The sequence below is a fragment of the Crinia signifera genome, chromosome 12 (genome assembly GCF_055691185.1).
Source record: "Crinia signifera chromosome 12, ASM5569118v1, whole genome shotgun sequence".
In the NCBI taxonomy this organism is placed as follows: Eukaryota; Metazoa; Chordata; class Amphibia; order Anura; family Myobatrachidae; genus Crinia; species Crinia signifera.
In genome coordinates, this window is record NC_139228.1 from 4,699,162 (window position 1) to 4,714,440 (window position 15,279).

Below are 15,279 nucleotides of genomic sequence, written 5' to 3' on the forward strand. Positions count from 1 at the left end.
ATATTACTATGTATGATACTATGTTACTATGTGTGATACTATATTACTATGTATGATACTATGTTGCTATGTTTGTTACTATGTATGATACTATGTTGCTATGTATGTTACTATGTTTGTTACTATCTATGTTTCTATATTACTATGTATGATACTATGTTACTATGTGTGATACTATATTACTATGTGTGATACTATATTACTATGTATGATACTATGTTGCTATGTTTGTTACTATGTATGATACTATGTTGCTATGTATGTTACTATGTTTGTTACTATCTATGTTTCTATATTACTATGTATGATACTATGTTACTATGTTTGTTACTATGTGTGATACTATGTTACTATGTGTGTTACTATGTTTGTTACTATCTATGTTTCTATATTACTATGTATGATACTATGTTACTATGTGTGATACTATGTTACTATGTGTGTTACTATGTTTGTTACTATCTATGTTTCTATATTACTATGTATGATACTATGTTACTATGTGTGATACTATATTACTATGTATGATACTATGTTGCTATGTTTGTTACTATGTGTGATACTATGTTACTATGTGTGATACTATGTTTGTTACTATCTATGTTTCTATATTACTGTGTATGATACTATGTTACTATGTTCGTTGCTATGTATGTTACTATGTTTGTTACTATCTATGTTTCTATATTACTATGTATGATACTATGTTACTATGTATGATACTATGTTACTATGTTTGTTACTATGTGTGATACTATGTTACTATGTGTGTTACTATGTTTGTTACTATCTATGTTTCTATATTACTATGTATGATACTATGTTACTATGTGTGTTACTATGTTTGTTACTATCTATGTTTCAATATTACTATGTATGATACTATGTTACTATGTGTGATACTATGACTCCTAATCCGTGTCTTACTTTCCTTAGACTCACAGCGTCATCCGATCATCCTCCAATGCTCCCCTCCCCCACATGATGATGTCACAGAGAGTCATTGCCCCCAATCCAACCCAGATGCAAGGGCAGTGTGTGCCACCTAAAGCCAGCCTGATCCGCAACAGCACGCCAGGCATGACCCAGGCCCTCAGCTACCCACAGGTAATACCGAGCATGCTCGCTCACAGCTGGTAAATGCCGGTCACCACTGCAAGCACTCGCTACACATCTACCCTCTAGTGACACCACTGTACCATCACCCTGTCTCTACCCTCACTCTACTCCAGCTGTACCCCTCCTCCCGCCCAGCAATGACACCAGCTGTACCCTCCTCCCACACAGCAGTGACACCGGCTATATCCTCACCCCGCCCAGCAGTGACCCCCTCTCTACCCTCCTCCCACCCAGCAGTCAGTCATGCTGTACCCTGACCCCACCCAGCAGTGGCACCCTCTCTACCCTCCTCCCACCCAGCAGTACTCCTGCTGTACCCTCACCCCACCCAGCAGTGACTCCTGCTGTACCCTCACCCCACCCAGCAGTGACTCCTGCTGTACCCTAACCCCACCCAGCAGTGACTCCTGCTGTACCCTCACCCCACCCAGCAGTGGCACCCTCTCTACCCTCCTCCCACCCAGCAGTGAGTCATGCTGTACCCTGACCCCACCCAGCAGTGGCACCCTCTCTACCCTCCTCCCACCCAGCAGTGAGTCATGCTGTACCCTGACCCCACCCAGCAGTGGCACCCTCTCTACCCTCCTCCCACCCAGCAGTGACTCATGCTGTACCCTAACCCCACCCAGCAGTGACTCCTGCTGTATGCTAACCCCGCCCAGTAGTGGCACCCTCTCTACTTTCCTCCCACCAGGCAGTGACTCCTGCTGTACCGTGACCCCCTCTCTACCCTCCTCCCACCTAGCAGTGACCCCCTCTCTACCCTTCTCCCACCCAGCAGTGACTCCTGCTTTACCCTAACCCCACCCAGCAGTGACAACTTCTCTGCCCTCCTCCCGCCCAGCAGTGACACCCGCTGTACCCTAATCCCATCCAGTAATAATACCCCCTGTACCCTCACCCAATCAAACCTTGCCCCCTCCAGTAGTGACACCCCCTGTACCCTCCTCCCGTCCAGTAGTGACACCCCTGTACCCTCACCCACTCTACCATTGCCCCCTCCAGTAATGACCCTCACTCACTCTACCCTTGCCCCCTCCAGTAGTGACACCCCCCTGTACAGTAGTGACACCCCCCTGTACAGTAGTGACACCCCCCTGTACAGTAGTGACACCCCCCTGTACAGTAGTGACACCCCCCTGTACAGTAGTGACACCCCCCTGTACAGTAGTGACACCTCCTGTACCCTCCCCCCCTTACAGTAGTGACACCCCCCTGTAAGTAGTGACACCTCCTGTACCCTCCCCCCGTACAGTAGTGACACCTCCTGTACCCTCCCCCCGTACAGTAGTGACACCTCCTGTACCCTCCCCCCGTACAGTAGTGACACCTCCTGTACCCTCCCCCCGTACAGTAGCGACACCTCTTGTACCCTCCCCCCCGTACAGTAGCGACACCTCCTGTACCCTCCCCCTCGTACAGTAGCGACACCTCCTGTACCCTCCCCCTCGTACAGTAGCGACACCTCCTGTACCCTCCCCCTCGTACAGTAGCGACACCTCCTGTACCCTCCCCCTCGTACAGTAGCGACACCTCCTGTACCCTCCCCCCTGTACAGTAGCGACACCTCCTGTACCCTCCCCCCTGTACAGTAGTGACACCTCCTGTACCCTCCCCCCTGTACAGTAGCGACACCTCCTGTACCCTCCCCCCTGTACAGTAGCGACACCTCCTGTACCCTCCCCCCTGTACAGTAGTGACACCTCCTGTACCCTCCCCCCTGTACAGTAGTGACACCTCCTGTACCCTCCCCCCCGTACAGTAGTGACACCTCCTGTACCCTCCCCCCTGTACAGTAGTGACACCTCCTGTACCCTCCCCCCCGTACAGTAGTGACACCTCCTGTACCCTCCTCCCCATACAGTAGTGACACCTCCTGTACCCTCAACCACTCTGTGTCCTGATAACACTTTGCCTCTGGTTTCCGCAGCAGTCCAGCTCCTCAGTCCCCTGCCAGCGCACCTCCTCATCCGCCATGTATATGAACCTGGGCTCTCATATGCAGGCAAGTTCTGTGAACAGAGTGTCTTCCCCACTGCCCAGCCCCAGTTCCATGGCGGATCCCGTCAGCTCCCAAGCGGCTGCTAAACTCGCCCTGCGGAAACAGCTGGAGAAGACGCTGCTGGAGATCCCCCCGCCGAAGCCCCCCGCTCCGCTGCTCCATTTCCTGCCCAGTGCGGCCAACAGCGAGTTCATCTACATGGTGGGGCTGGAGGAAGTGGTGCAGAGTGTAATAGACAGCCAGGGTAAGGTCCAGAGGCGCAAGGTTCTGCGGCCAGAGCGGCTGATGCCCTGTGTGTTCTCACCCGTTTCTCTCCCACAGGGAAGGGCTGCGCCTCACTCCTGCACATCGACCCCTTCACCTGCGCCCAGTGTCGCACGGACTTCACCCCCCACTGGAAGCAGGAGAAGAGCGGGAAGATCCTGTGCGAGCAATGCATGACGTCCAACCAGAAGAAGGCGCTGAAGGCGGAGCACACAAACCGGCTTAAAAACGCATTTGTTAAAGCCTTGCAGCAAGAGCAGGTGGGTGTGGTGAACGGGAAGTGGGGAGGGTGTGGCGTATGGCACTGTATCGGGCAGGACGGTCACAGAGATGCTGTCCTGCGTATGGATATATATATATATTCCCTCCCAAAGCCTCATTCCTCCGCTGTATAGCCTTTCTGGCATCTCTCCTCCCCTGTGTGCAGCCTCCTGAGTGCTCTAACATGTACTTGTTCCTTCTGTATGCGTGTCCTCCCCGTTGCCTTGCTCCTCCTGTATGCGTGTCCTCCGCGTTGCCTTGCTCCTCCTGTATGCGTGTCCTCCCCGTTGCCTTGCTCCTCCTGTATGCGTGTCCTCCCCGTTGCCTTGCTCCTCCTGTATGCGTTGCCTCCGCGTTGCCTTGCTCCTCCTGTATGCGTGTGCTCCGCGTTGCCTTGCTCCTCCTGTATGCGTGTCCTCTCCGTTGCCTTGCTCCTCCTGTATGCGTGTCCTCCCCGTTGCCTTGCTCCTCCTGTATGCGTGTCCTCCCCGTTGCCTTGCTCCTCCTGTATGCGTGTCCTCCCCGTTGCCTTGCTCCTCCTGTATGCGTGTCCTCCCCGTTGCCTTGCTCCTCCTGTATGCGTTGCCTCCGCGTTGCCTTGCTCCTCCTGTATGCGTGTCCTCCCCGTTACCTTGCTCCTCCTGTATGCGTGTCCTCTCCGTTGCCTTGCTCCTCCTGTATGCGTGTGCTCCGCGTTGCCTTGCTCCTCCTGTATGCGTGTCCTCTCCGTTGCCTTGCTCCTCCTGTATGCGTGTCCTCCCCGTTGCCTTGCTCCTCCTGTATGCGTGTCCCCCCCCCCCGTTGCCTTGCTCCTCCTGTATGCGTGTCCTCTCCGTTGCCTTGCTCCTCCTGTATGCGTGTCCTCCCCGTTGCCTTGCTCCTCCTGTATGCGTTGCCTCCGCGTTGCCTTGCTCCTCCTGTATGCGTGTCCTCCCCATTACCTTGCTCCTCCTGTATGCGTGTCCTCTCCGTTGCCTTGCTCCTCCTGTATGCGTGTGCTCCGCGTTGCCTTGCTCCTCCTGTATGCGTTTCCTCTCCGTTGCCTTGCTCCTCCTGTATGCGTGTCCTCCCCGTTGCCTTGCTCCTCCTGTATGCGTGTCCCCCCCCCCCCGTTGCCTTGCTCCTCCTGTATGCGTGTCCTCTCCGTTGCCTTGCTCCTCCTGTATGCGTGTCCTCCCCGTTGCCTTGCTCCTCCTGTATGCGTTGCCTCCGCGTTGCCTTGCTCCTCCTGTATGCGTGTCCTCCCCGTTACCTTGCTCCTCCTGTATGCGTGTCCTCTCCGTTGCCTTGCTCCTCCTGTATGCGTGTCCTCCCCGTTGCCTTGCTCCTCCTGTATGCATTGCCTCCGCGTTGCCTTGCTACTCCTGTATGCGTGTCTTCTCCGTTGCCTTGCTCCTCCTGTATGCGTGTCCTCCCCGTTGCCTTGCTCCTCCTGTATGCGTGTCCTCCCCGTTGCCTTGCTCCTCCTGTATGCGTGTCCTCCCCGTTGCCTTGCTCCTCCTGTATGCGTGTGCTCCGCGTTGCCTTGCTCCTCCTGTATGCGTGTCCTCCGCGTTGCCTTGCTCCTCCTGTATGCGTGTCCTCCGCGTTGCCTTGCTCCTCCTGTATGCGTGTCCTCCCCGTTGCCTTGCTCCTCCTGTATGCGTGTCCTCTCCGTTGCCTTGCTCCTCCTGTATGCGTGTCCTCTCCGTTGCCTTGCTCCTCCTGTATGCGTGTCCTCTCCGTTGCCTTGCTCCTCCTGTATGCGTGTCCTCTCTGTGGCCTTGCTCCTCCTGTATGCGTGTCCTCCCCGTTGCCTTGCTCCTCCTGTATGCGTGTCCTCCCCGTTGCCTTGCTCCTCCTGTATGCGTGTCCTCTCTGTGGCCTTGCTCCTCCTGTAAGCGTGTCCTCCCCGTTGCCTTGCTCCTCCTGTATGCGTGTCCTCCCCGTTGCCTTGCTCCTCCTGTATGCGTGTCCTCCCCGTTGCCTTGCTCCTCCGGTATGCGTGTCCTCCCCGTTGCCTTGCTCCTCCTGTATGCGTGTCCTCCCCGTTGCCTTGCTCCTCCTGTATGCGTGTCCTCCCCGTTGCCTTGCTCCTCCTGTATGCGTGTCCTCCCCGTTGCCTTGCTCCTCCTGTATGCGTGTCCTCCCCGTTGCCTTGCTCCTCCTGTATGCGTGTCCTCCCCGTTGCCTTGCTCCTCCTGTATGCGTGTCCTCCCCGTTGCCTTGCTCCTCCTGTATGCCTGTCCTCCCCGTTGCCTTGCTCCTCCTGTATGCGTGTCCTCCGCGTTGCCTTGCTCCACCTGTATGCGTGTCCTCCCCGTTGCCTTGCTTCTCCTGTAAGCGTGTCCTCTCTGTAGCCTTGCTCCTCCTGTATGCGTGTCCTCCGCGTTGCCTTGCTCCTCCTGTATGCGTGTCCTCCGCGTTGCCTTGCTCCTCCTGTATGCGTGTCCTCTCCGTTGCCTTGCTCCTCCTGTATGCGTGTCCTCTCTGTGGCCTTGCTCCTCCTGTATGCGTGTGCTCCGCGTTGCCTTGCTCCTCCTGTATGCGTGTCCTCTCCGTTGCCTTGCTCCTCCTGTATGCGTGTCCTCTCTGTGGCCTTGCTCCTCCTGTATGCGTGTCCTCTCCGTGGCCTTGCTCCTCCTGTATGCGTGTCCTCCCGTTGCCTTGCTCCTCCTGTATGCGTGTCCTCTCCGTTGCCTTGCTCCTCCTGTATGCGTGTGCTCCGCGTTGCCTTGCTCCTCCTGTATGCGTGTCCTCTCCGTTGCCTTGCTCCTCCTGTATGCGTGTCCTCTCTGTGGCCTTGCTCCTCCTGTATGCGTGTCCTCTCCGTGGCCTTGCTCCTCCTGTATGCGTGTCCTCCCGTTGCCTTGCTCCTCCTGTATGCGTGTCCTCTCCGTGGCCTTGCTCCTCCTGTATGCGTGTCCTCCCTGTTGCCTTGCTTTTCCTCTGTGTGTCTTTCAGCGTGGCCTTGCTCCTCCTGTGTGCACTCTCCCTATGTCATGGTATCACTACTCCCCTGTGTGGGGCCACCCTATGTCATGGTATCACTACTCCCCTGTGTGCACCCTCCCTATGTCATGGTATCACTACTCCCCTGTGTGGGGCCACCCTATGTCATGGTATCACTACTCCCCTGTGTGCACCCTCCCTATGTCATGGTATCACTACTCCCCTGTGTGGGGCCACCCTATGTCATGGTATCACTACTCCCCTGTGTGCACCCTCCCTATGTCATGGTATCACTACTCCCCTGTGTGGGGCCACCCTATGTCATGGTATCACTACTCCCCTGTGTGCGCCCTCTCTATGTCATGGTATCACTACTCCCCTGTGTGTGGGCCCTCCCTATGTCATGGTATCACTACTCCCCTGTGTGCACCCTCCCTATGTCATGGTATCACTACTCCCCTGTGTGTGGGCCCTCCCTATGTCATGGTATCACTACTCCCCTGTGTGTGGGCCCACCCTATGTCATGGTATCACTACTCCCCTCTGTGGGCCCACCCTATGTCATAGTATCACTACTCCCCTGTGTGGGGCCACCCTATGTCATGGTATCACTACTCCCCTCTGTGGGCCCACCCTATGTCATGGTATCACTACTCCCCTGTGTGTGGGCCCACCCTATGTCATGGTATCACTACTCCCCTCTGTGGGCCCACCCTATGTCATGGTATCACTACTCCCCTGTGTGGGCCCTCCCTATGTCATGGTATCACTACTCCCCTCTGTGGGCCCACCCTATGTCATGGTATCACTACTCCCCTGTGTGGGCCCACCCTATGTCATGGTATCACTACTCCCCTCTGTGGGCCCACCCTATGTCATGGTATCACTACTCCCCTGTGTGGGCCCTCCCTATGTCATGGTATCACTACTCCCCTCTGTGGGCCCTCCCTATGTCATGGTATCACTACTCCCCTCTGTGGGCCCACCCTATGTCATGGTATCACTACTCCCCTCTGTCGGCCCTCCCTATGTCATGGTATCACTACTCCCCTGTGTGTGCGCCCTCCCTATGTCATGGTATCACTACTCCCCTCTGTGGGCCCTCCCTATGTCATGGTATCACTACTCCCCTGTGTGTGCGCCCTCCCTATGTCATGGTATCCCTACTCCCCTGTGTGGGCCCTCCCTATGTCATGGTATCACTACTTCCCTGTGTGGGCCCTCCCTATGTCATGGTATCACTACTCCCCTCTGTGGGCCCACCCTATGTCATGGTATCACTACTCCCCTGTGTGGGCCCACCCTATGTCATGGTATCACTACTCCCCTGTGTGGGCCCACCCTATGTCATGGTATCACTACTCCCCTCTGTGGGCCCACCCTATGTCATGGTATCACTACTCCCCTCTGTGGGCCCATCCTATGTCATGGTATCACTACTCCCCTCTGTGGGCCCACCCTATGTCATGGTATCACTACTCCCCTGTGTGGGCCCACCCTATGTCATGGTATCACTACTCCCCTCTGTGGGCCCTCCCTATGTCATGGTATCACTACTCCCCTGTGTGGGCCCACCCTATGTCATGGTATCACTACTCCCCTGTGTGTGCGCTCTCCCTATGTCATGGTATCACTACTCCTCTCCTCCGCCATGCCATGGCCTGGTTTCTCTCCCGATTCTTAGCTCTGCTTTCCCTTCCATCCTGCAGGAGATTGAGCAGAGGTTACAGCACCAGGCGTCGCTATCCCCAGGCAACGCTTCTGCAGTCAGCAAGCAGGACACCATAATGAGGCATCACTCGATGCGACAGGTAGGGTGCAGGAGACTAGGGCCGAAGCCTGAACCATTGAGTAGGCGGGGCCGCTGACTTCTTCCTCCTTCCTTCCAGGCCACACAGCCACAGAATACTCTGCAGAGAGGGATTCCCACCGCACGCTCCATGTTGTCCAATTTTGCCCAGGCACCGCAGCTTCCTGTGGCCGGGAGCCTGCTTGGCATGCCAGGTAAGGAAGTCTGATCCACTAGGTGTCTCCGCCATGGCTCCGTCTTCATCCATCTCACTGTCATCTCTGTCTCCTAGGTGTCAATATAGCGTATCTGAACGCCGGGATGGGAGGTCACAAAGCCACCAGCCTGGCAGACCGGCAGCGGGAGTACCTCCTCGATATGATCCCTCCACGTTCCATATCGCAGTCCATTAGTGGGCAGAAATAGCAGACAAACTGGCGGACATTGTGGCCTGGTATCGGCCAGTCCCCCCCTTCCCCCTTCCCAAGAGCAGCTTATAAAGGTTCTGTGTTTGTGCTTTGCCCCCTCAGACTGGCTTTGGTTTCCTTTTACATTTTTTTTATACATTTCTTTTGCTGGTGCCACATACGTAATATAACGCGATGGACGTTACGAGACGAGGGCTGACCTGGGACCTGCCGGAGATCTTTGACCATCCCTAAAAGGCTTTATGTGAGACTGCCAGGAACATGCCCCCTCGGTAGCCACCTTGACTGGTGGCACTCTGCCAGTGGTTTTGCCCACCAGACGTTGGGGTGCCCTGGAGCGGGCTGTGATTAGGCTGAATTGTGGGGGGATCAGGGGATGGCCAATCGGGACATTCAGTCACCGTATTTTCCAGACGCTCTGCAGTGCAGAGTATTACTTTCCGTTAAACGGAAGAGGATCCTTAATATTTTTCCTCCCAAGCCTTCTGTGGTCACCCTGCTAATGAGAAGCTGCCACCTGCCAGAGGGAAACCCGTACGGAGTGGCGTTGTAGGACGTATTTGCACTATTGCGTGGCGTGACGCTGGCCAGCTGCTGGTTGCTAGCGCCATCTCTGGCAGGGTCCTGAAGAAGAGTCAGCAGCTTCCATGCATCAGCGGATTATAACATGAGCTATGACTTGAGTTGGCGGCAGCGTTTGGTTACCCCAAAGGAGGACCCCACGTGTGCCGCAGGCCACCCCCCCACATGGAGATGATGTTTACTCACCTTTCTTACAAGCAGTGTTTGGCAGCTGTTGCGGCTGAGCTATGAGGGGTCCCGGGGAACCTCTCTGTTACAATGAAGCCCCCCCCCCCTTTCTCAACCATACCGGAGTGCCATCTTTTGTGTTTACTGTGCTTCGGGGAAATGCACAGTATAAAATTGCCCCAGTTGTATTAACAAGGCGGACCGAGTTTGTCCTAAAAGCACTTAAACCCTTTTAAAACCTTTCACCGCTGGACGATTTCTGCAAAGTGACGTTCTACTACAAGGTGACAGTGGCGCACTGTGAGGTCATCAGTGTTACCGTAACACAACCTGCTTAGGAATATTGTCTTATTGTATGGAGTGTGGGGGTGGGAAAGCACTACAGGTACCACCCTGACCCCCTGCACCAGCCCTCCTGACATCGGTCCCTTTACTTCCCGGCAATCTGCTGTAATAAGAACAAATGTGGCTGTTACAGGGGTATGTAGATTGCAAGCGGTAAGTGGGCTGCTGTTGGTGCTGCATTGCTGAGCGAGCATCCTTCGTCTTCTGTTATCCGCGGGGGCGTGTGAAGGATTCCTAGGGGGCAGCCCCGCCGCCTGATCACAGCGGAGGATGCACAGCAATTGGGCGCACTAGATGATAATAATCAGTCTTTTAAGCTCCCCTTCTTGCACCCTGTTTTGTACTCCGTTCCTCCTACTTGTAAAGCAACAGTTCTTGCAAAACTACAACTCTCACCAAACAGGCAGCTAACTGATGGGTGATGTAGTTTGACAGCCGCTGAGATTTTGGAGGTTGCTTAGTTTTTTTAATCTCTGCCCTGAGCGGTGTCCAATTTCTCCTGCAAGTTGCAAGAGTGTGTAGCGGAGTCTCTCACCCCCACCCCTCCAGCTCCTGCGCGCGTCCCCCCCCCCCCCCCCCTTATGCAATGACGTTCTGTTACCATCCCTTGTTTAGATTTTCAGTTCTTTATAAGAAAAAAAAAATGCAAAGAAAGAGGTTGTTGTTATTTTGGGGTTTGATGCACCCACCCCGTTATTTCTCCGTGTATAAAAAGCTATTTCTGGACAAGTTTAAATATGGGAAAAAAAATAAATAAAAAAAAGACATAAAATGTTGTATATTATGTATAAAACAGAAATGGTCAGATGGACACACAAGAGCCCCGAGGTTGGTGGTGTGAGGCGTATGTCAGTGTGTATAGTCTGTGTACTCGCCATGCATATGTGGAGGGCAGTGTGCGCTCAGCGCCGCCTCCATTAAGCGCCCATTGTCAGTCTCCCTTTTTCTCTCTCTATGGTTTATTTGATAAATAAATTTGTCCATTTAATGGATTGTAAAGAAGGATCAGCGTCTTTCTACGCATAAGTCGTCTTCATCATCCTAGATGAATAACAAAAGATGATGGGAGTGATACTGCAGCTGATAAACCCATCTAGGCTTGTTTTACCACCTGGGGAGGGGGTGGAGTAGGGTTGGGGGGGTGAACACTGTCTTTTGCACTGTAGAGGTCTCTTCCCCCCCCCACCCGCACCCCTCCTGCCCCAGTTTCTGTATTGTGTTTTTGCAATTTAACTTTTGGAGGCTGCAAGCCATGTTCTCTCCTTCCAGACAACCCCCCCCCCGTCCCCCGTCCCAACTGAGACTGACCTTCTACAGGAGAGGAAAAAAATATGCCGTAAATTTCATTCTTTTTTTTTTTTTTTTTTTTGGCGAAGATTAAAACAGTAAAAAAAAAAAAGACAAAAACAAAACCCTTTGTAATATCACTTTATCACTTGCAAGCTTCGTTTAATAAAGAAAAGAACGGTTTATAACTTTTTATTGGGCTGTGGAGTTTGTCCAGGTGTGTGTGATGGGGGGGGGGACGACTTTGCGAGGTGTTCTCCCAACACAGAAGCTGAATGCTGCTGAAATACATGAAAATTAAAGCACTGCATATCAAGTGAATGGAGGTGGATCCGGTGATGTCACAGCAGGTTAACTGGCTGCAGTCTCAGCTTTATGACCTGGGTCCAGATGAGTTCCTGACTCTGATTAGGTTTCAGCTCCAGGTGTCCGTCTCTGAGTTGGGACTGTATTCTATAATGATGGCATTTGCTATTCCCTTTACCTTCATGTTTATCTGAGGAGAAAGTGACTGGGATTCTGTGGTTGACGGAAGCCGGTGCTCCTAGGTTACCGGTGTCCGTATGCTGCCCCAGGGGGGCTCTGGATGAGTGTAGTGTACATGAATGTCCCTATTCCCAGGCGGTTATGGCACCTGACCACAACAATGGACGATGCTGCGTGACCGGTGGAGGTCATGTCCTGCTGTATGAAGTGCCTAGTAATATTTCCTCTTACATTGTAGCATTGCTGCTGTAAGGGGACGTGTGTAGCTGTGTGCACAGTGTGTCATGCGTAGAGTAGTGTGTGTGTGGTTAGCGTGCCACCGTTACCCGTAGCTGTGTGTGGTTAGTTTGCCACCCATTACACGTAGCTGTGTCTGGTTAGCATGCCACCCGTTACGCGTAGCTGTGTGTGGTTAGCCTGCCACCCGTTAAGCGTAGCTGTGTGTGTATGGTTAGCGTGCCACCCATTATGTGTAGCTGTGTGTGTGGTTAGCGTGCCACCCGTTGGCCATAGCTGTGTGTGTAGTTAGCGTTCCACCCGTGGGCCGTAGCTGTGTGTGTGTGTGTGTGGTTAGCGTGCCACCTGTTACATGTAGCTGTGTGTGTGGTTAGCGTGCCACCTGTTACGTGTAGCTGTGTGTGTGGTTAGCGTGCCACCCGTTGGCCGTAGCTGTGTGTGGTTAGCGTGCCACCTGTTACGTGTAGCTGTGTGTGTGGTTAGCGTGCCACCTGTTACGTGTAGCTGTGTGTGTGGTTAGCGTGCCACCTGTTACGTGTAGCTGTGTGTGTGGTTAGCGTGCCACCTGTTACGCGTAGCTGTGTGTGGTTAGCCTGCCACCTGTTGGCCGTAGCTGTGTGTGTGGTTAGCGTACCACCTGTTACATGTAGCTGTGTGTGTGGTTAGCGTACCACCTGTTACATGTAGCTGTGTGTGTGGTTAGCGTGCCACCCGTTGGCCGTAGCTGTGTGTGTGGTTAGCGTGCCACCTGTTACGCGTAGCTGTGTGTGTTTAGCTTGCCACCCCTTACCCGTAGCTGTGTGTGTGTGGTTAGCGTGCCACCTGTTACGTGTAGCTGTGTGTGTGGTTAGCGTGCCACCTGTTACGTGTAGCTGTGTGTGTGGTTAGCGTGCCACCTGTTACGTGTATCTGTGTGTGTGGTTAGCGTGCCACCTGTTACGTGTAGCTGTGTGTGTGGTTAGTGTGCCACCCGTTACACGTAGCTGTGTGTGTGGTTAGTTCGCCACCCGTTACACGTAGCTGTGTGTGTGGTTAGCGTACCACCTGTTACGTGTACCCGTGTATCTGTGTGTGTGGTTAGCGTACCACCCGTTGGCCGTAGCTGTGTGTGGTTAGCGTGCCACCTGTTACGTGTAGCTGTGTGTGTGGTTAGAGTGCCACCTGTTATGTGTAGCTGTGTGTGTGGTTAGCGTGCCACCTGTTACGTGTAGCTGTGTGTGTGGTTAGCGTGCCACCAGTTACACGTAGCTGTGTGTGTGGTTAGTTCGCCACCCGTTACACGTAGCTGTGTGTGTGGTTAGCGTGCCACCTGTTACGTGTAGCTGTGTGTGTGGTTAGCGTGCCACCTGTTACGCGTAGCTGTGTGTGTTTAGCTTGCCACCCCTTACCCGTAGCTGTGTGTGTGGTTAGCGTGCCACCTGTTACGTGTAGCTGTGTGTGTGGTTAGCGTGCCACCTGTTACGTGTATCTGTGTGTGTGGTTAGCGTGCCACCTGTTACGTGTAGCTGTGTGTGTGGTTAGCGTTCCACCCGTTACACGTAGCTGTGTGTGTGGTTAGCGTACCACCTGTTACGTGTACCCGTGTATCTGTGTGTGTGGTTAGCGTGCCACCTGTTACGTGTAGCTGTGTGTGTGGTTAGCGTGCCACCCGTTACACGTAGCTGTGTGTGTGGTTAGTTCGCCACCCGTTACACGTAGCTGTGTGTGTGGTTAGCGTGCCACCTGTTACGTGTAGCTGTGTGTGTGTGAGTAGCGTGCCACCTGTTACGCATAGCTGTGTGTGTGGTTAGCCTGCCACCCGTTGGCCGTAGCTGTGTGTGTGGTTAGCGTGCCACCTGTTACGCGTAGCTGTGTGTGGTTAGCCTGCCACCCATTGGCCGTAGCTGTGTGTGTGGTTAGCGTGCCACCTGTTACGCGTAGCTGTGTGTGTGTTTAGCTTGCCACCCCTTACCCGTAGCTGTGTGTGTGGTTAGCGTGCCACCTGTTACGTGTAGCTGTGTGTGTGGTTAGCGTGCCACCCGTTACACGTAGCTGTGTGTGTGGTTAGCGTGCCACCTGTTACGTGTAGCTGTGTGTGTGGTTAGCGTGCCACCCGTTACACGTAGCTCTGTGTGTGGTTAGTTCGCCACCCGTTACACGTAGCTGTGTGTGTGTGGTTAGCCTGCCACCTATTACGTGTAGTTGTGTATGTGGTTTGGGTGCCATCTGTTACATGTAGTTGTGTGTGTGGTTAGCCTGCCACCAGTTGCCCATACCTGAGTGCACAGTTAGTGTTACCCATTGCAGGTAGCTGTGTGTTCAGTTAGCGTATTGTCCGTAGCTGAATGCACACTTATGCTGTGTACACACAGTCCGATTTCCTTTCCGATGTTGACGTTATAGTCAACATCGGATCGGCATCGGATGCAGATCGCAAGGGTTTTAACCCTTGCGCTCCCGATGCGCGTTCACATATCGGAAGCCAGAAAGTCTTGGCTGCCTTGTCTATATAGTGCAGATCTGCACTATATAGTCAAGATAGGATGCAAATCGGATGTGCCTTAAGATCCTATCTTCTTTGGGATTAGTGCCTATGACTTTCTGGCTTCCGATATGTGAACGCGCATCGGGATCGCAAGGGCTAAAACCCTTGCGATCTGCATCCGATGTTGATCCGATGCCGATCCGATGTTGACTGTATCGTCCACATCGGAAAGGAAATCGGACCGTGTGTACACAAGTGTGCCAGCCATTACCTGTAGCAGAGTGTACAGTTACATTGTTACCCATAGCTGTGTGCATAGTAAGTGTTCTGACCTGTTAAATAATCCATATTATTGTGTAGTGTGTAGCCAGCATTAGTATGTTCCTGTTGCTGGGTGCACAGTTAGTGCATCATTGTGTCCTCTCTGTATCTGCTGTGTGTTGTATAGGCCAGTAGGGGGAGCTAGTGCTTCACACTCCTGGATTCTGGCCGTGATTCTGACTCAGGAATAAGTAACCGCAGGCAACTTGTGTGACAAGATGATTTACTGCAGCAACTGGATGCAACCCCTGTCGCCCAGAACCGTGAGTGCCGCCTGTCGCCCAGAACCGTGAGTGCCGCCTGTCACCCAGAACCGTGAGTGCCGCCTGTCACCCAGAACCGTGAGTGCCGCCTGTCACCCAGAACCGTGAGTGCCGCCTGTCACCCAGAACCGTGAGTGCCGCCTGTCACCCAGAACCGTGAGTGCCGCCTGTCACCCAGATATCCATTAGTGACTATGCAGGAAATACATCAACCAATCAGCTCCTAACTGTCATTTTAATTCCCAGCCTGTAACGGCAGTTCTCCAATTTTTCTCTCTTGCTGTGCTGATGTCTGATGTGTGGAATAATTTCGTATATCGTGTAATTGCATT

At 53.4% G+C, this 15,279-nt stretch overlaps 1 protein-coding gene across 2 annotated transcripts; it reads left to right on the forward strand.

The window, feature by feature from the left end:
• Window positions 1–908: 908 nt before the first annotated feature.
• Window positions 909–11,369, forward strand: GATAD2B (GATA zinc finger domain containing 2B). Of its 2 annotated transcripts, none has more exons than XM_083167726.1 (6): window positions 909–1,107; window positions 3,053–3,365; window positions 3,443–3,645; window positions 8,287–8,388; window positions 8,467–8,581; window positions 8,659–11,369. In XM_083167726.1, exons 1-6 carry the CDS (start codon window positions 982–984, stop codon window positions 8,790–8,792), a joined length of 993 nt encoding a protein of 330 aa, XP_083023852.1. In that variant the 5' UTR covers window positions 909–981; the 3' UTR covers window positions 8,793–11,369. The 2 variants fall into 2 exon arrangements, with proteins under 2 accessions (XP_083023852.1, XP_083023851.1); XM_083167725.1 differs by having other exon boundaries at window positions 910–1,107; window positions 3,050–3,365.
• The last annotated feature ends 3,910 nt before the right edge of the window (window positions 11,370–15,279 follow it).

Bases quoted from the DNA above. Each gene is read 5' to 3' on its own strand.
- GATAD2B (XM_083167725.1), top strand. From the start codon at position 982: ATGATGATGTCACAGAGAGTCATTGCCCCCAATCCAACCCAGATGCAA. The intron at 3,366-3,442 runs GTAAGGTCCAGA...TCTCTCCCACAG, and splicing joins GAGTGTAATAGACAGCCAGG to GGAAGGGCTGCGCCTCACTC. The intron at 8,389-8,466 runs GTAGGGTGCAGG...CCTTCCTTCCAG, and splicing joins GGCATCACTCGATGCGACAG to GCCACACAGCCACAGAATAC.